Source organism: Schistocerca piceifrons, chromosome 2, assembly GCF_021461385.2.
Source record: "Schistocerca piceifrons isolate TAMUIC-IGC-003096 chromosome 2, iqSchPice1.1, whole genome shotgun sequence".
Lineage (NCBI taxonomy): Eukaryota > Metazoa > Arthropoda > Insecta > Orthoptera > Acrididae > Schistocerca > Schistocerca piceifrons.
Window position 1 is genome coordinate 388,576,164 of NC_060139.1, and position 20,926 is coordinate 388,597,089.

Consider the following 20,926-nt stretch of genomic DNA (forward strand, 5'->3'; position numbering starts at 1 on the left):
GAACATCGAAACAAAATTTTGTCATTTATGGGGGGGGAGGTATCAGTCAAGAAGATGTGTAAAAATCAAATTTTTGGGCCCAATAGTTTTTGTGGAATCGAATGATAAGAGTGTCAAGCAGTCGGAACACCATGTGTCTGCACAGGCGAGCAGTGCAATGACAAAATCGAGCACAGAGCGGAATGCAGGGAACACGTCTTTGTAGCAGCGAAAGGGTTAATACGGCCGTGATGGCTTTACTTCATGAACTGCGCGCTCCCCCGTAAACGTAAGCTTGCGAACTATGCCATACTATGGCGCTGCTTCTCTTGGCGCGTGCGTCGTGTGCAACTGGCAACGCAGCAATCTCCCGCGTCTGGGCGGGCATGCGCGAGCCGCCAAGATAAAAGAATTGAACTATAGTGATATGTACATAAGTTAAATTTATCTCTTTAAAGTGTACTGTCCTCGAATTAGTCAATAATACCAGAAGTATGTAATACTTTGATAGAACGACTGAAGAGTTTCATTAATGTAAGTTTGAAATAAGAATACAATTTTCATTTATATTATATTTTTGTTCACCTGTACACATCACTGTTTACACTATAAATTCGTTCTTCAGGCACGTCTCGTGACAGTACGAAACTCATGGCATCAAATGCAAACCGTGTGCGCGAAGGGCCACTACAGCTACATCTACATCTGTACTCTGCAAACCACCGTGAGGTGCGTGGCGGATGGTACGCCCCATTGTACCAGTTACTAGGTTTTTCCCTGTTCAATTCACGTATGGAGCGCGGGAAGAATGATTGTTTAAATGCTTCTGTGCGTGCAGTAATTGTTCTAATCTTGTCATCACGATCACAACGTGAGTGGTAGATAAGAGATATTCGCAGAGTAATCATTTAAAGCCAGTTCATGAAACTTTGTTAATAGACTTTCTCGGGATAGTTTACATCTATCTTCAAGTGTCTTCCAGTTCAGTTCCTTCAGTATCTCTGTGACACTCTCCCATGGATTAAACAAACCTGTGATCATTCGTGCTGCCCTTCTCTACATGCGATCAATATCCCCTGTTAGTCCTGTCTGGAACGGGCCCCACACACTTGAGCAGCATTCTAGAACCGGTCGCACGAGTGATTTATAGGCAACCTCCTTTGTAGATTGATTTCACTTCCCAGTATTCTACCTCTAAAACGAAGTCTACCTCCTGCTTTACCCACGACTGAACCTATGTGATCATTCCATTTCATATCCCCACAAAGCGTTACGCACAGGGGTATTTGTATGAGTTGGCCGATTCCATCAATGACTCATTGATATGACAGTCCTAGGATACTACGTTTTTTCGTTTTGTAAAGAGCACCATTTTACATTTCTGAAGGTTTAAAACAAGTAGCCGATCTCTGTATCGCTTTGAAATCTGATCAAGATCTGACTGAAGATTTATGCAGCTCCTTTCAGACGGTACTTCATTACAGATAACTGCATCATCTGCAAAAAGCCTGGTTTTACTACAGTCTGCAAGGTCATTCATATACAACATGAACAATAAGGCTGTCAACACACTTCTCTGGGGCAGACCCGATGACTCCTCATCCAAGATGACATGCTGCGTCTTCCCTACCAAAAAGTCCTCAATCCAGTCAAAATTCCACTTGATACGCCATATGATCGTACTTTTGGCGTAGGTATGGTACTGAGTTAAATGCCTTTCGGAAGCTGTCTGTGCTTCCACTCTTTCTATGTAACCTTTTCGCCTCACGTTTGGCACAGGTTAGAGGACTGGAATTTCTTATACGGTGTACTTTTTCAAGCGTGATTCCGAGCTCGTCGGCAACAGATTGACAACTGTCCTTTTTCAAATACAATCTTTGTATTAATTACTTTCGACGTCCCATAACTCTGGTTCTAGATGAATCTCATTTGTAAAATTCACAGTTCCCCTCGTATGCCCACTTCGCCATTGCTGTACACAATAAACCCACAACAGCAAACATCTACCAACTGGCCATATGCACATGCGCGACCTTCCGACAAAAATTGAAACGGTATTATTTACGCTCAGACGTTATATCAGACACGGAACTGCAGCGCCGTCAGTGAGAGAAGTAGGCAGTGTTGAATCTTGTTATTTATTTATTTGGCCTCGGGCAGCTAACGACCATTTTGTCAACCAAATGTTAAATAAGAGGCATGTAGTACAATCCCTACATCGATGTCATAACAGTGATACAAATATAACAACAATAACGATTAACACCACTATTAAGACATAAAACGAAAAAATAGGAGCACCAAAAAAACAACTGTTCAAAACCTAAATTAAAATAACTGTGCATATTAACGTAACTGTTAACATAGTTCCCAGTGCTTGGTTATTATTACAAAGATATCTTGGCAGCTTGTAAAAATTTGAAAAGCTCTTTGTTATAAACAGCATATTCAAAGAAAATAAAATGTTGCCACTCGTAGAAAACTTTACTTTCAGATGACATAATTGTTCTAGAAGAGACTGTCTGTTCCTCTTTCATTTTCACACACAAAGAGGCTGTGATTGCTGTCATCTTCTGGAGAGTGCCAATTTAGCATTTTAATGGCTAAACTTAGCATTTTTTTCCAAGTGATGTAGCATGAAATAATTCACATATAGCATATTTTTTAGCATTTTATCCTGATAAGTCAACCATTATGTATTTTTTGTTCAAAGATAAAATTGCGTTACCAGGAACGTTTTAGCGCTTACACTATCAAATTTCTTTGTCAAAGATTTGATCAAAGATGTGATCAAATATTCGTCAAATATATTTGACAAAAATCTTTGATGTGGCCCTAAGAATGGGTATTTCACAGTCATCATATTTTTCGTCAAAGTTCTTCTTGCACATCCTACGTGGTTCGTTGTCGTTGAATAGGGGAATCCCACAAGTTCAAGGTTGAAACTTAGTTATTTGCATAGAAATCCAATGGATACTTATCGGTGAATCACTAATGAAACAATGCTTGTGCACGATATGAAGTTTGCACATTTCGATGACTGTGGTTTGATATGAATACGGCTTGAACTGTGACATATCAGTCAGCGGACAGAAACTACAGTATTTCGTGGATTCCACGGAGAAGATTGTATAGACGAATATGCTCCGTAAATATGTCAGTGGCGCGTGTTTCATATTGTCTACATTCCGGAATTGTAATCCCACGATATTAAGGTAACAAGTACGTCAGCGACAGTACAGAAGTCTTATGATTGCCCGCACCAGATGAATATGTAACGGATCTGGAGACATTATTTTCAAAGCAGAATCGCCAAATACTAGCATGGCACGTCATACCTTTTCGGAATCCTGCAACAAGGTGAGGCGCAGCAAATGCTGGTATTTTTGAGAAAGACTGGTACATCTGACCGGACACCCAGTTGCAAATGTCATTCCTCTTTAAAATATTTTTCCAGTCGTAACATTGCAATTAGTCGACACACGACAGCATTGTCATTTGTAAAGAGTACCAAGACATAAATGCAGGCTAGTGTTTGCTCCACTTCCCTTCCTACAATTCTTGTAATATTTAGTAAAATAACTCATACCAGCTCCCATTCATTCAGTGTACCTGCAAAATTTTTCAGATTATGGTTCCTCATTTATAGTAAATGAGTATTTTTTCTGATATGAATCGCTTTGCAATGCGCCATTATGCACGTGAGGGCTAACCTATCATTTGTGCGCTTTGTTCTGAGTAGCCCAGAACAGCAGCCCGAGCAGTGTACAAGTGTTTTGGGCTGGTTTGTTTATCAAAATGCGAGAGTTTCAGGGGTTGGGCACCTCAGTATATTCTTTCGAATAATTGAATGCATTTTTGGGTGGATGCATGCTTACTATTCAACGTTGTTACTCTGTACTATAGGCAACTATATTTAATGCCAGAAAATTATATTTATTTAATTTTCTTGTGACCGAGTTTTTGCATCTTTGAGTAAAGGTACAGCACAAGTAGGCTGTATGAATACAATTTTGTTTTTGTGTTGCATAGTAAATTTAATTTCAATCTTTTGGCCCAGAATCCCACGTGTGAAATTAATCTGTGGTAACTAAAACACCGAAGTTCATTCAGTGCAACGTAACTAGATTAAGCCACTGCGTGATTACCCGGTTGTTTATACTATTTAAATTTACATCGACACTTCTTGTTGTGTTAAGAGGTAGAAGCAGTAAACCGGAAGTAGACTGACGCAGATGAAGAAATGTTTCTTCATTAAAAGAGTTCTTTTTATATCAAATATTGATGTGAAAATGAGGAAGAAGTTCGTAAAAGTGTACATCTATTGTACAAGATTTATGGAAGTGGAATGTGGGAAAGAAGAAATTGAAAATATTTGAATTGTGGTGCTGTCGAAGAAAGCTAAAAATTAAGTGGTTAGACTGTGTAAGAAATGAATACATACTAAAAAGAGTAGGCAATGGAAGAAATCTGTGGGAGACCCCTACCAAAGGAAGGCACAGGTTAGTTCGACACCAACGGTGGCTTCCATTAATAGTTGACATGGTGCGGGAAGGAGCACTCGTTTTTAAAACTTGAAACGCAGTCTTCTCCAGCCGATTTGGTAATTTTATTGAAACTGTGTTTAAGGCCCAGTTTTTCGGCGAAGTCGGAGGCAATTCGTTGCAGCTCAACAAGGAAAATACGATAGAATTATTGCGCCAATGTAGTTATTTGGTTGACTAATTCTTGTTCTTGTTCAGGAGTAAAAACGGGTATAGAGTAGCATGGAGAGTTGCATCAAATCAGTCTCAGGACTGAAGACCACAACAACAATATCCTTGAGAAAGGTCTGAATTGAATTTTAATCGATCATAAAATTTAATTCTCGGTATGTTCAGCCCCATTGATATGCTGTTCAGTGATCTTCCTCACTTCACTAAACTTTATGCTTTTTTTAGGGTTTCTTCAGTCCATTTAGCTGCTGTCGTTAATTTTCTTTTTCTAGTCGTCGCCTTTCTTAAATTAGGCATAAGACACTACATAAGTGAAAACAACTTTTTTTTTAAAGTTTTGAATGCGGGGAAATATCAACACTCTGTTGACATTGTCCCACATTTATTTGTCGATATTAAACCACTAGGACATCAGGGCAGAAACAAACTTTAATGGCTTTGCCAATGCTCGAGAAGTTGCAAAACCCATACGAAAAGACACGCTGGAAAACGTACTATATACCAACACTATACAGTTATTAGAGTTTTTTTAAAAACTGACCCAAATTTAAACATAATCAAACATAGCATCAAAATTCAATAAAAGTTAGTTTTTAGTGCCACAGTAAGGCTGTAGTTTACAATACCTTGTCGGCCCTGCACTCTGCTTCTAGCACCATTCGCTGTACTACAGCACTATTCCTATTGACTGAGAAAACAATGTCTTTATTGTCTGGGATATCTGTATTTCCCGTGGTCTCCCTTATTCTATTGCATCGTGTTAAGTATTCCTGGGTTCCATAGTAGAAAAAACAGTAGGGGTAGTGGGTCATTCCACGTCAAAGGGACCAATATTAAAAAGTGTCCCTACTCGACCATCTCCAAATCTAATAAAATTTGGTGTGAATGTTTTATTGTTTTTGACGGTTATATACCAAATTTAAGTCCAGTATCTTCAGTGGTTGAAATTTTAGGGCTTTTAAAGACAGGCTACTCGCCTTCACATGTGCAGATGTGCCAAGTTAGCTAGACTTTTTTAAAACTTCTAGCACACATTTGGTCATTAGCTGTGACATACATTGACAAGTTTTTATGAAAAAAATTGGGAGTTAGCCACACTTAAATATAAATGCAAGCCTCTAAAGTGGCTAAAAAATTCGTCATGCTATTCTGAGAGCCAGGGTTTGGCTGACCACTGCTACTTTTCATATGAACCAGTCAAACCAAAACTTAAGAACGTTACTCCACCTAAGATGTCGGCACGTGGATCAAATTTAATTAACATTGGATGCCTAGAAGAAAAGATGTGCATCTGCAAAGTTGTCCAAAATTTTCTACATACAGTTTTAGGGTATTTTTGGGAGGCAATATCTCAACTGTGTCTTGTTGAATACTCTGGAAAGAGCATGCTTTAAGCTTTCAAAGCTATGCTGTTTAATTTCTGGACCTTGCATATTAATGAGTAAGAATGTGTATTCAAAGGTAGGGAAAATCTATTATCAGTAAATACAAGAATTAATACAATTTGAAGATGTAAATCAAAAAATGTGTAATTGTAATGTCTCTTGGTAATATAAGATTTGCCTGCAGTTTAGGGAATGTAACTGTGCTAATAAGTGTCTTTACATTATGCTCTTAAGATAAAAAAATCTAGATTATCATAATGGAATGTTATGTTGTTAAGAATGCTTTAATTCTACAATGCATGGTGGTTGGTGGTACATATATGCATTGTCATTCAGTTTCCATCGACATTATAAAGCAGCAATAGTTTTTTAAGACTCTGTCCTTGCAGCAGTGACACATTGCTGAAATACCACTTTCAATTGGTGGTTTCATTATTGGCAATTTTTACTATGTCAGTCTTCTGTGAGGTGCAGTATTTGGTGTTGACATTGTACTGTCTTAGAGTTGAATACTGAGTGGTTGAATAATCATTAATCATTGTTGTAGCTGAAAGTAAGCACTAAAACAATTTGTTTTGATGGCCTAATTTGTATATTTTATATACAAACAAGTCTGAGTCTTCTATGCTTCAAACCTGCATATTCATAAGCTTTCAAAATTGCTTGTTATAGATTAATAACTATTGTGTAAAATGAACCAAGAGATCCCTTCACCCAGCTACTTTCGTGGATAAGATGTAGCTAATTGTCATAAGTCATCACCATTCCATTATGACAAATGCGAACTACAATCAGTTAAGGAAATGTCACCAATGAATAAGAAGTTTCTACAACGTGGGTCTGGGCTTGATTTTACTGAAGACGGCCAAATTTGTCCATACCATAATGCCTTGATGATGACAAAATTTCAGTTCCTGCAGAAGACTTGCTGCAACCCATTTGGTAAAGAAAAACATGTAACCAAGAAGGCTTCAACAGCAGTGACCATTGCAGTGTCTGATAGGTTGAAGTTTTTGACTAACGTTTTTAAACATGATCAGAAAATTTGTACCAAATGTAGACAAGAAGTGGCCCAAAGAGAATCATCCCACCAGAATAAGCAAGAATCACCATCCACATGGATGTTGTTGATGTATGCTTTACCGCTAATACTTCATGATCATCACTTGGAGAATCACCATTAAAGGTTCAACAGATCAGCAAATGGGATTCAAAGGGATAAATAAAGCACAACGTTCTGGAAGCCAAAGGTAGCATTACTAAGGTAATTGCCATAGCTGCTGGTGTGAGCCAAGTAGATATTGCTCAAATATAAACGGAAGAGTGCCAAAAATTTAAAGATACAGATGTCTTAGTTGAAGAACTTAAGCTTCACGCTTCAAGAAATTCCAGAAACGTTCAAATTTTGACCCTGGCCCCAAACAGCTGGACTATTGAAAAAACAGCTAAAGAATTTGCTGTTTTAACTAAAATGGAGAAGAAGCCTAGGAAGCTAAAGATAAATGGGATTTCAGCATAATGTGCAAACTAAAAAGGGAAAAAGCTCAACAATAAAGTAAAACAAAATGTCCTCACTTTTTTTTGGAGATGATGAGTTTCCTTGTTTATGTCCAAGCTAAAAGGATTGTGTTGCAGTAACAATAAATTGGAATCACACATCTGCTCCTTTTAGATATGAAAGAAATGTTCATTGCTCATTGTACGCATGCTTATTGTAAGCATTTTGGAAATCAACTGAGCTTTTCTCAAAATTTTGTGAGTTCAGGCTGAAATGATGTACTACGGTTGGTGCTTCTGGATCATATTCAGCATGTGTATGTGCAATTCATCAAAATGTCAAATTAATATTGGCTTCAGAAACATCCATCGAAGATGACTACAAGGTTTTCACAAAAAAGTATGCAGTTTGGAATCAAAAGATTGCATTTTGCAATGTTGTGAGGGATGTCCAAGAAATGTACAACTAGAGGCTTTTCTCAAAGATGGTTTTAAAGACTATGGCCCTGAAGAAACAATATAATACCAACAATAGGCCCATACTGACAGACACGCATTGGAGACATGTCAGAGAACTGTTGAAGATTCCATGTAGACATTTATTGTGAAAATTACTGGTTTAAGAAGCCATCACTTTGTGACAAAGCGCTAAAGCAGCTAAAAAGAAATCTTGCTGTAAATGAATTATTTATATTGATGTATTTTGCTGAGAATTATTCATTTGTTGTTGATGCTGAGCAAGGATTTCATGGGGAGAATAGTCAGGCCACATTACATCCATTTGTTATGTATTTGGGTGGCAAAGAATGTCAGCGTATTAGCATTTGTATGATTAGCAACTGTCTCCATCATGATACCATTGTTGTCCATGTCTTTCAAATTAAGTTCATAGCATATTTCACATGAGCAAGAAGATGTACTGATCAGCTTTGTGCACTCACATGGTTCTGATTGTTCCTTCCACTGTCCAGCTGCTAAAGAGACCTGCTGGATTCTTAAGCAACATATTTTCATGACTTTAGAAGCACATTACCATCATCATTAGGAAGACAAAACAGTTTTCTCCCATATATCCTTGACAAAATTGTAGGACTGTTTAACCAAAAATGGAACTGACTCTTTAGTGTTTTTGTTTAGCAAATTTGCTGTGTTGTGTATTACACCCATTTTATGGCATATGTTGAATGAATGTTTGAAATTGGTTTATACAGTCAAAAAAATTAATTGTTGGGCATAATGACCAAAATAATAACTTTTGAAATGTATTCTTACCCATCAATATGCTAGATCCATAAATTAAACAATATAGCTTTGAAAGCTTAAAGCATGCTCTTTCAAGCTGTGTTCAGAAAAAGAGGATTGAATAAAACACAGTTGGGATATTTCCCCCTAAAAAAACCTATAATTTGCATGTAGAAAATTTTGGACAACTTTGCAGATGAATATCTTTTCTTCTAGGCATCCAATGTTAGTTAAATTTGATCCATATATAGACATCATAGCTAGGAATAACCCTTTGAAGTTTGGGTTGATTGGTTCATCAGAAAAGCAGCAGTGGTCGGGCAAACCTTGCCTCTCAGAACTGCATGACGAATTTTTTAGCCACTTTAGAGGCTTGTATCTATATTTAAATGTGGCTAAATCCGAAATTTTTGCAATGTTTGATTCAGCATAAAAGCTGTTTTTGTGTATTGAAGCAAATGACCGAATGTGTACTAGAACTTTTAAAAAATCCTAGCAAACTTGGCACAATTGCACCTTTGTATATAATGCGAAGACGAGTAACCTCTCTTCAAAAGCCCCTAAAAGTTCAACCACTGAAGATACTGAACTGAAATTTTATATATAAGCATCAAAGACCATATAGAACCTTCACACCAAATTTCATTAGATTTTGGAGATGGCTGAGTGGGGACCCTTGGTCCCCTTGGCATGAAATGACCTAGTCAAAGACCAGAATGTGGGTGCAGAAGTTAAGTAGAGGTGAAAATATTAGCACAAGGCAGGAAAAGCGTGATGACAGAATCAGACAGACGAGTAGAAAGACTGCGTGGTGACTTAAATAAAAGTGTACCCATGCTCTGTGCTAGCCGAACAACTCGTATCAGTTTTGCAGTGAGTGGCGAAATGGTTTTGAGATTCAAATGGTTCTGGGTGCACTTGCTACTAGTTGGTATTCATCCCATGTTCCGGCTTTCTTCAAACTGATACAGAACTGATACAAGGATCTTTGTGGCCAGGAGGGGATACGAATTCTGTTTGTGAAGACAAATTTTCGCAGGGGTCAGGGGGAGCAGACGTCTTCCCTTCCTCCCTGCCTGTAGAACAGTCAATAAAAACATATTATTGCTCAATTTTAGTTAAAAGTTAGTGCCAAGAAACTGAAGTTCGTAAACAAACTGGATACAATTTGGAATTAAGACAGCCAATGGTGAGAAAGTACAGGTGAGTTATAGCCAGGATTTTGCAGTAAATGATAATGTCACAGCACGGCTGTGATGAGTTATATTCTGGCATTGAACATAAACATGGTCAACCTTACACATTTGCTACTTACTGGCTGAATGATGTGACTGCTTTGGGCGCGTTTTTGTTGACATTTCCTCGTGCTAATGAGACTGCAAGTAGCGTATTTCATGCTCAGTTGGTAAGGCAGTGAGTATCTTGCGTTTAACAGAGGATATGAAACTAGACTGATGAATTGAGTTCTTTTATTCATTTGAAGAGTGTGTCAGTTGATTGTGTCCCTTAAAGATTCTTAAAGTATGTGCTGCCATGCACGATGTCAGAGAGAATAAAAAATCATTTTACATACATACGGTTTTTTGAGTGTTCCGCTGTCTTGCACAGAGTATTGAAAAGGCTAGGCAATGTGTCTTATTTCTCTGCCACCGTAGCACTGTGGGTACTCTAATTCCCTCCTTCGTCTCCTTGTTGCAGACTACCTGTCATCGATATCGGACTCACGGCTGCGAGCAAGAGCAGAAGCTGCGCTGATTGCAGAGCAGCACACCAAGTCACCTGAATGGTAAGAGCCAAGTCTTCGAGTCTTGTAATGTCACTTGTCCTTAGCATTGAAAACAAATGGAGATTGTTCAAAAATGTTTACTGAGTGACTCGATATAACGTAGGCTATAATGTGTGATAGCTGTCTTTAAATCTGGATAAATGCAGGATAATGGCTCTACAAACAAAAAGATCCTGACAGCGTCAGACTACAAAATTAGTGGCGAAAATCTCTTGCACATCACATCATTTCAGATATTTAGGGGTATTATCAAGGACCAATATGAAGTGATAACACAATGAAATCGGCAGTAGAGAAGGCGAGTGAAAGAATTAGATTCATTGCAAGTGTTCTGGGAAAGAGCAAGAAATTGCATCCAAGACACTAGTGCGACCAAAGTTTGGAGTCTTTATCAAGGAAACTTGACAGCAGACACTGAACGAATTCAGAGATGTGTGAATTCAGATCAGGTAGCCCATATCAAAATGTAAATAGCTCAGAGAACTTACATGGGAATCTTTGGGAGAAAGACAGCAACAATCTCATGAAATTCTGTCAAGTGAGTATTGAGAACCGATATTCGAGGAAGACTGCAAGACGGTTCTGCTGCTCCAGCATGTATTTCACACAAGAACCATGAGAATAAGCCAAGAGAAACTGGGGCATGTACAGACACTCAGTTTGTGAATGGATTAAGACAGAAAATAAACACTACTGGTATGGTGTGGCCTCCCAACATTCACTGCACAGTGGCTTGTTACATACACACAATGTGTTCAAAAAAAGTACCACATATTGCTATATGAGGTAGTATTGGCCAAAACTAGAAGAAAAGTTTCTATAGTTACGTCTATGGAAACCAATACATGTTGAGATATGGGCCGTTTTACGTGTGACGAGTAATGTGTAGTATTCGGTGGCACTGGCGGGATTCACAGGAGATGGCATAGAATATTACGACAGTTTGCCTGTGTCAGCAGATGCAAATCCTCAAGTAGTCATGAAGGTGAGGCATCAGTATCGCTTCAGTTTCGAAGTGTGGGCAGGAGTGGCAGACTCATAAGACCATACAATTTACCAGACAGATTAACAGGTGCTGTGTATCACTGATTTCTGCACGATAAATTACCAACACTGCTGGACAATGTTACCCTTGCAGAAAGGCAGTGATTGTGGTTTACGCTTGATGACGCACCACCCCATTTTCTGCTGATGGAGCGACGGTACCTCATGGGTGATTGATTGGTCAAAGAGGTCCTGTGACATGGCCTCTCTGTTGACTGGACTTGAATCAGTTGGATTTCTGGTTATGGATACATTTAAAGGCATTGGTGTATTCCCAACTGATCGACAATGCTCAGACATTACAGGATCATGTGACACTCTCCAAGTGCAGCCTTGTGTATTTGTAAGATTGACTGGTGCCCTGCAAATAAGGGCTGAAGGATGTTTCAGGAATGTGGTAAACACCTGCAGCACTGTCTATAGAGTCTGCTTGTACATAACACTCAGGTGGCAATGAGAGGATAGATTGGTCCATATCTCAACATTTATCGGTTTCTTCCACACACATCAAAAAAAGTTTTGCATCACTTCGGTTCAGAGAGTTCTGGAACCTGTACAGAAAATTGGAATAGAGATCCACATAAACATCATGTCCGCCCTTTTTATTGCTCATGAAAACCACACATTGCATGCTGTATCACCATACAGCGAGACCTTCAGAGGTGGTGGTCCAGATTGCTGTACACACCGGTACCTGTAATACCCAGTAGCATGTCCTCTTGCATTGATGCATGCATGTATTCATCGTGGCATACTATCCACAAGTTCATCAAGGCACTGTTGGTCCAGATTGTCCCACTCCTTAATGGCGATTCGGCATAGATCCCTCAGAGTGGTTGGTGGGTCACATTGTCCGTAAACAGCCCTTTTCAATGTATCCCAGGCATGTTCGATAGGGTTCATGTCTGGAGAACATACTGGCCACTCTAGTCGAGCGATGTCGTTACCCTAAAGGAAGTCATTCACAAATGTGCATGATGGGGGCGCGAATTTTCTTCCATGAAGACGAATGCCTCCCCAATATTCTGCCAATGTGGTTGCACTATAGGTCAGAGGATGGCATTCACGTACTGTACAGCCATAACGGTGCATTCCATGACCACCAGCGGTGTACGTCAGCCCCACATAATGCCACCCCAAAACGGCAGGGAACCTCCACCTTGCTGCACTTGCTGTACAGTACGTCTAAGGCATTCAGCCTGACCGGTTGCTTCCAAACACGTCTCCAACAATTGTCTGGTTGAAGGCATATGCAGCACTCATTGGGGAAGAGAACATGATGCCAGTCCTGAGCGGTCCATTCGGCATGTTGTTGGGCCCATCTGTACCATGCTGCATGGTGCTGTGGTTGCAAAGATGGACCTCGTCATGGATGTTAAGAGTGGAGTTGCAAATCACGCAGCCTATTACGCACAGTTTGAGTCGTAACACGACGTCCTGTGGCTGTACGAAAAGTGTCATCCAACATGGTGGCGCTGCTGTCAGGGTTCCTCGGAGACATAATCCATAGGTAGCGGTCATCTACTGGAGTAGTAGCCCTTGGGCGGCCTGAGCGAGGCATGTCATCGACATTTCCTATCTCTCTGTATCTCAAAAATGGCTCTGAGCACTATGGGACTTAACATCTACGGTCATCAGTCTCTCTCTGTATCTCCTCCATGTCCAAACAACATTGCTTTGATTTACTCCGGGACGCCTGGACACTTTCTTTGTTGAGAGCCCTTCCTGGCACAAAGTAACAATGCAGACACGATCGAACCGTGATATTGACCATCTAGTCATGGTTGAACTACAGACACAATGCTCAAATCCTTATAGGTACTGAAAGCTGGCTAAAGCCGGATGTAAGCTCAGCCGAAATTTTTGCGAAGAATCTAACGGTGTTCCGAAAAGATAGGCTAAACACGGTTGGCGGTGGCGTGTTTGTTGCTGTTAGTAGTAGTTTAACTTGTTGCGAAATTGAAGTAGATACTTCTTGTGAGTTAGTAGGGCAGAGGTCATTGTTGGCAACCGGAATAATTCTTTTACCGACCTCCCAGTTCAGATGATACAATTGCTGAAAGGTTCAAGGAAAACTTGAGTTTGATTTCAAACACGTACCCGACTCATATGATAATAGTTGGTGGTGACTTTACATTACCCTCGATATGTTGGCGAAAATACATGTTTAATTCCGGAGGTACGCATAAAATATTATCCGAAATTGTGCTAAACGCATTCTCTGAAAATTATTTCGAGCAGTTAGTTCATGAGCCCACGCGAATAGTAAACGGTTGTGAAAACACACTTGACCTCTTAGCAATAAATAATCCTGAGCTAATAACCAGCATCAAAACCGATATAGGGATTAGTGAACACAGGGTTGTCGTAGAGAGATTGAATATTGTAATCCCCAAATACTCGAAAAATAAGCGAAAAATATATTTATTCAAAAAAGCAGATAAAAATTCACTTGACGCCTTCCTGAGAGACAATCTCCACTCATTCCAAATTAATAATAGAAGTGTAGACCGGATGTGGCTTAAATTCAAAGAAATAGTATCGGCAGAGAGGTTTATACCAAATAAACTAACAGACGACGGAGCTGATCCTCCTTGGTACACAAAACGAGTTAGAACACTTTTGCAGAAACAACGAAACAAACATGCCAAATTTAAACAGACGCAAAATCCCCAAGATTGCCTTACAGAAGCTCTAAACTTAGCGCGGATTTCATTGCGAGACACATATAACAGTTTCCACAATGAAACTTTGTCTCGAAACCCGACAGAAAATCCAAAGAGATTATCGTCGTATGTGAAGTATGTTAGCGGCAAGAAACAATCAATGCCTTCTCTGCGCGATAGCAATGGAGATACTATCGAAGACAGTGCTGCCAAAGCAGATTTACTAAACACAGCCTTCCTAAATGTCTTCACAAAAGAAGACGAATAAATATTCCAGAATTCGAATCGAGAACAGCTGCTAAAATGAGTAACGTAGAAGTAAATATCCTCGGAGTAATGAAGCAACTCAAATCACTTAATAAAAGCAAGTCTTCTGGTCTAGACTGTATACCAATTAGGTTCCTTTCGGAGTATGCTGATGCATTAGCTCCATACTTAACAATCATATACAACCGTTCGCTTGATGAAAGATCCGTACCCAAAGACTGGAAAGTTGCACAGGTCACACCAATATTCAAGAAAGGTAGTAGGAGCAATCCACTAAATTACAGGCCCACATCGTTAACGTCGATATGCAGCATGATTTTAGAACATGTATTGTGTTCAAACATTATGAATCACCTCGAAGGAAACTGTCTATTGACACACAGTCAACATGGGTTTAGAAAACATCGTTCAAAAAATTGTGTGAAATCTTATGGGACACAACTGCTAAGGTCATCAGTCCCTTAAGCTTACACACTACTTAACCTAAATTACCCTAAGGACAAACACACACACCCATGCCCGAGGGAGGACTCGAACCTCCGCCGGGACAGAAAACATCGTTCCCGTGAAACACAACTAGCTCTTTATTCACATGAAGTGCTGAGTGCTATTGACAAGGGCTTTCAGATCGATTCCGTATTCCTGGATTTTCGGAAGGCTTTTGACACTGTACCACACAAGCGGCTCGTAGTAAAATTGCGTACTTATGGAATATCGTCTCAGTTATGTGACTGGATTTGCGATTTCCTGTCAGAGAGGTCACAGTTCGCAGTAATTGACGGAAAGTCGTCGAGTAAAACAGAAGTGATTTCAGGGGTTCCCCAAGGTAGTGTTATAGGCCCTTTGCTGTTCCTTATCTATATAAACGATTTGGGAGACAATCTGAGTAGCCGTCTTTGGTTGTTTGCAGATGACAGTGTCGTTTATCTACTAATAAAGTCATCAGAAGATCAAAACAAACTGCAAAACGATTTAGAAAAAATATCTGAATGGTGCGAAAAGTGGCAGTTGACCCTAAATAACGAAAAGTGTGCGGTCATCCACATGAGTACTAAAAGGAACTCGTTTAACTTAGGTTACACGATAAATCAGTCTAATCTAAAAGCCATAAATTCAGCTAAATATCTAGGTATTACAATTATGAGCAACTTAAATTGGAAATAACACATAGAAAATGTTGTGGGGAAGGCTAACCAAAGGCTGCGTTTTATTGGCAGGACACTTAGAAAATGTAACAGACCTACTAAGGAGACTGCCTATACTACGCCTGTCCGTCCTCTTTTAGAATACTGCTGCACGGTGTGGGATCCTTACCAGGTAGGACTAACGGAGTACTATTATCGTGAAATATGGGAGAGAGTGACACAGAAATGATACAGGATTTGGGCTGGAAATCATTAAAAGAAAGGCGTTTTTCGTTGCAACGGAATCTTCTCACGAAATTCCAATCACCAGCTTTCTCCTCCGAATGTGAAGATGTTTTGTTGACACCTACCTACATAGGGAGAAACGATCACCACGTTAAAATAAGGGAAATCAGAGCTCGTACGGAATGGTATAGGTGTTCACTCTTTCCGCACGCTACATGAGATTGGAATAATAGAGAATTGTGAAGGTGGTTTGATGAACCCTCTGCCAGGCACTTAAATGTGATTTGCGGAGTATCCATGTAGATGTAGAACCGTGTACCTCCTTCCTGGTGGAATGACTGGAACTGATTGGCTGTCTGACCCCCTCTGTCTAATAGGTGCTGCTCATGCATGGTTGTTTACATCTTTGGGTTGTTTTAGTGACATCTCTGAACAGTGCAAGGGACTGTGTCTATGGTACAATATCCACAGTCAGTGTCTCTCTTCAAGAGTTCTGGGAACGGGGGTGATGCAAAACTTTTTTTGATGAGTGTAGTTCTGACTTATACCACCTTTTGCAGAAATAAGTTAAACTTTTTATAAATGTCCTGTACATGTAAATGTAGAAGTTGAAGGTGTCCAATGTATCATTATCAGGTAATTTTATGTTGATGTATTAGTCTTATAATGTCACTGGACTAGGACAGATGAAATGTAGCAAAAACTCAGTCAGTCAATCAACTACTTGTAAATATTAACTTCTGACAATGGGAAAAATAACCAAAACATACTAAATAACAAAAGTTAGTAATTGAAGAACCCTCATACAAATGAGATGTTATTTTGTGCTGTAGTTTTCACCATTTATTGTGTTGCTGTGGAGAACTGTTTGTTTTACACAGCTGTACAACATGTCAACTCTCATGATTGCAGTAGTCCGTACAGCCATGCATCATGGACATTCGCATACAAACAATTTAAAGTACTGCAGCTGTACTGACAACCAGGTCCAGACGAGTAGTCACTAGAATCTCATGATGTTGGTGGTTTATATGACAATAGAAGATGAAAAAGAAGTAGAAGAAGGTCTCTCAGCATCATGGCTGGTGACCAAACTTCTAGCTACAAAACACAATCACCACCACCAATCCATCACTGCCCAGACTGTACATGATGGTGGTATCTGACTCTGAGCATACAGAGTGTTGGGAGTAGTCATAAAGAAACCTGACTTGCCTACAAATCGTAAGCGGCACATTTCCATGGTATGTTACTGCCCATTCTTTCATGAACTGACCAGTTACTGTGTCTCTGGACTCCTCATACCAAAGCATGCACCAAAATATCCTGAAAAATTTCTCAAATCTTGTCAGTACATATCATTGTATGTATTACAAAAGAAAGTAAGAGTTGAATTCATACACATGCGGTTTTAATCTCAACAATTTCTATTTTATGTATGTTATAAATGTGGAAGACAATGTTTCAAGGGTGAACCAAGAAGTAAAATGACAATTGCACTCACAGTTGTCAGATTCTTTCTGTTGAACGAATTTTACAGACCTACAGAATCAAACTTCAAGAATCAAATCTGCCAAGTAGAAAAATATTGGACAAACAATCATCAGTCCTTTCATGCTCAGGTAGTTGGATGGAACAGAAGAGGCAATGTGATCATCACATGCTCTGTTTTCTTCATTGGTTTATTAATCACTGGTGTCTTCAGCACAGCTCCACACATATCAGATTCTTATCATCCTTCCATAACTGCAATACAAGATTTTATACACCCTGCAACTTGTCTCTATCTCTGCATAACAATAAAGCTTTCTGAATCTCCTTCGTCATGTCAGCCATAAGATTCTTGGGGGGAAAAACCAACCCTACACAGTAAACTGACACTGACACAAAACCACAGTTAGAGCTTTATCCATTATCATTGTAGAGTATGTCAGTCACTGGTACATTATCAATGCTATCCGTGTTTTAATCATACCTATTTATTTATGTTTTCTATCTTCCAACTGCATGCCTCCATAACTGAGCATTCAGTGTGCTTGAATGGCATATGGGGGATCCGGGTACAGTTCCTTGTAGTACCAGGGATTATTCGTTTGTGGGAGTACAGGAAACGGGATGCATTCAGCTGTGTGATGTTAGTGGGGAAGCTACTTGAGTGGGAAGTGGCAGTGACAAGGTGTAGAGGGCTGTCAGTGGCTGAGGGAGCAGTGTCATGACCTCCTGTCACTCCTTACTGCATGCATGTGATGCCATTGCTGGAGGAAGACACAACAGCCAGTGAACACTGCATGCCACATCGGGGCAGAAAGAGAAGCTGGAAATTTTCCATCTCATCTTCCATCTCACCCAAGTATTACTCACTCTTCCCTAATCAGTAAAGTTCTTCTCAAGATTTGATTTCTTATGCACCACTGGCATGTATTTTATTTGTCATTACTCACAAAGTCAATATGTAAAGGCATTTTCTTTCCACTCCATAATTTGACAACACTGACAATGTCAAGCTTTAATCTCACTGTTGCTCTTATGCATTAGCTGAATTGGTTTGGTGAATAGCTTTATTCGTAGTGATTTTATTATGAGTGCTCCAAGGCAAAGGTCCCGAGTTCGAGTCTCGGTCCGGCACACAGTTTTAATCTGTCAGAAAGTTTCATATCAGCGCACACTCTGCTGCAGAGTGAAAATCTCATTCTGGAAACATCCCCTAGGCTGTGGCTAAGCCATGTCACTGCAATATCCTTTCTTCCAGAAGTGCTAGTTCTGCTAGGTTCCACAGAAGAACTTCCGTGAAGTTTGGAAGGTAGGAGATGAGGTACTGGCAGAATTGAAGCTGTGAGGACGGGTCGTGAGTCATCCTTGGGTAGCACAGTTGCTTGAGCACTTGCCCGCAAAAGGCAAAGGTCCCGAGTTGGAGTCTTGGTCCGGCACACAGTTTTAATCTGTCAGAAAGTTTCATATCAGCGCACACTCCACTGCAGAGTGAAAATCTCATTCTGGAAACATCCCCCAGGCTGTGGCTAAGCCATGTGTCTGCAGTATCCTTTCTTCCAGGAGTGCTAGTTCTGCTAGGTTTGCAGAAGTTTGGAAGGTGGGAGATAAGGTCCTGGCAAAATTGAAACTGTGAGGACAGGTCATGAGTCATGCTTGGGTAGCTCAGTTGGTAGAGCACTTGCCCGCAAAAGGCAAAGGTCCCGAGTTGGAGTCTTGGTCCAGCACACAGTTTTAATCTGTCAGAAAGTTTGTTAGACTCTGGTATTGGATGAGTTTTCCGATTCTGTCTGTGACTCACTGATATTATATTCATAGGATACTATGGTATTTCACTTTTTGAAGTCCACAGTTTTATGTTGCTGAACATTTAAAGCAAGTTGCCAATTTTTGCACCATTTTGATATCTTATCAGTGTCTGCTGTGGGTAGCTCAGTTGGTAGAGCACTCGCCTGTGAAAGGCAAAGGTCCAATGTTCATTCTCCAGTCTGGTACACAGTTTTAATCTGTCAGGAAGTTTTGAAAACAGAAAAATTTGGAAATGTTGAAATCACATTTGAGGTTTTTTAAAGAGGAAGAAGATGCCTTCCTCATTCGCATCGTAACTGTTGATGAGATTTGTGTCCATCAATATGAACCTTAGAGTAAGTGACAGAGCAGGAAATCAAAACATCCGTCTTTTCCTATAGCAATAAATGTCCAAAAGCCAAAGTCCTGTAGCATAGTTGATTGTGACACTGTTTTGGGATATAAAATGTCCACTACTGGTTCATTACACTCCTAAAGGTTAAAAGTTAACCGTGACATTTAGTGTCATCTACTGTGATATCTAAAACCCAAAATCAAAATGAAGAGGAGAGGGAATATTTCAAGAGGCATTGTTTTTGCTTCAACATAATCCCCCCCATACACCTGGGAAAACAATCCAGTCCATTCAGAATTTTAGTACCGAATTGTTTGAGCACCCACTGTACAACCCAGGTGTATGTCAAACTGATTTTCACCTTTTTGGTCCAAAGAAGGAGCACCATATGAATCCAAATGCCACAGAGCTCTTTCTAAGGCACAATTAGGAAGCTTTCTAACTTCATGGATGTTGAGGGAGGTGATGTAAAGAGCAGATGTTACTTGGAGTGTTGTTTTTTAAAAAAAACTGTACTATATTTTGTATTTCGTTGTGTTTGTACTACGTACTGGAATTCTAGACACAGCACGCTTCAATTCATGTGGTATTGATCCCAGGGCACAATGATGACAGGCATATCAGTGTACATTCCACATTCGACTGACCTCAAACCTCAGATCTTTATATTGCAGTTTCTTCTGATTTGCTTTATCATTAATGATCCCATCTCATGTTACTTGTTCTGTGATTAAAGGGGTGGTATTATATATGGCTGTTTAGCTGCAACCATGTGATCTGTATAAATTTGTTGGTCATATGGGACAGTGGTGTATCAAGCGGTCATAGCCATTTTAGGTGTATGGTCGTAACCTTTGTTGGAGAGATTTGGTAACCCAAGAATGCTGTATATTTGCCAGTAAAACTATGTGCACACCTTATTGTGTCTCTTGAGGTACTCATTCTTTACTAATGTAGGACAGCCTGGCATTATGTGGTCCATGATCTAATGGCATACTACACAAGGTTAACATGTGTCATCTTGAGTGATTTTCAGTTTAGCTTTTTCATAGTTCTTTGCCTTCAAGGCTTGTTATTGATCAGCTACTACTAGAGTTACTGACTCTGCACTCATTTTTGCTCTTCTAAATAAAAGGTGTGTTTGATGTCTGTCAATATTTAAATTCTCCATATGACTTGGGAAATGACCATACAGAGATTTCTGTTTCCAGAACTGTTTCATCTTATTCTGAGTTTCTGTTTTGATGTTACTTTGGAAAAGTGTGTCATTAGCAGCACCTTCTGCACTCCGAGAGAACTTTTTTGCAGTTTTTATGCAGTATGTGAGAACTTTCTTGCCATTTT

The 20,926-nt window shown here is 39.7% G+C and overlaps 1 protein-coding gene across 1 annotated transcript in view; it reads left to right on the forward strand.

Moving 5' to 3' along the window:
* The window catches only part of LOC124776325, a 413,854-nt gene that overhangs the window by 231,849 nt on the left and 161,079 nt on the right, over positions 1-20,926 (forward strand). The window contains exon 4 of the mRNA XM_047251263.1: positions 10,517-10,604. Within this exon, the coding sequence (XP_047107219.1) occupies positions 10,517-10,604 (88 nt within the window). The remainder of the gene's footprint in view (positions 1-10,516; positions 10,605-20,926) is intronic.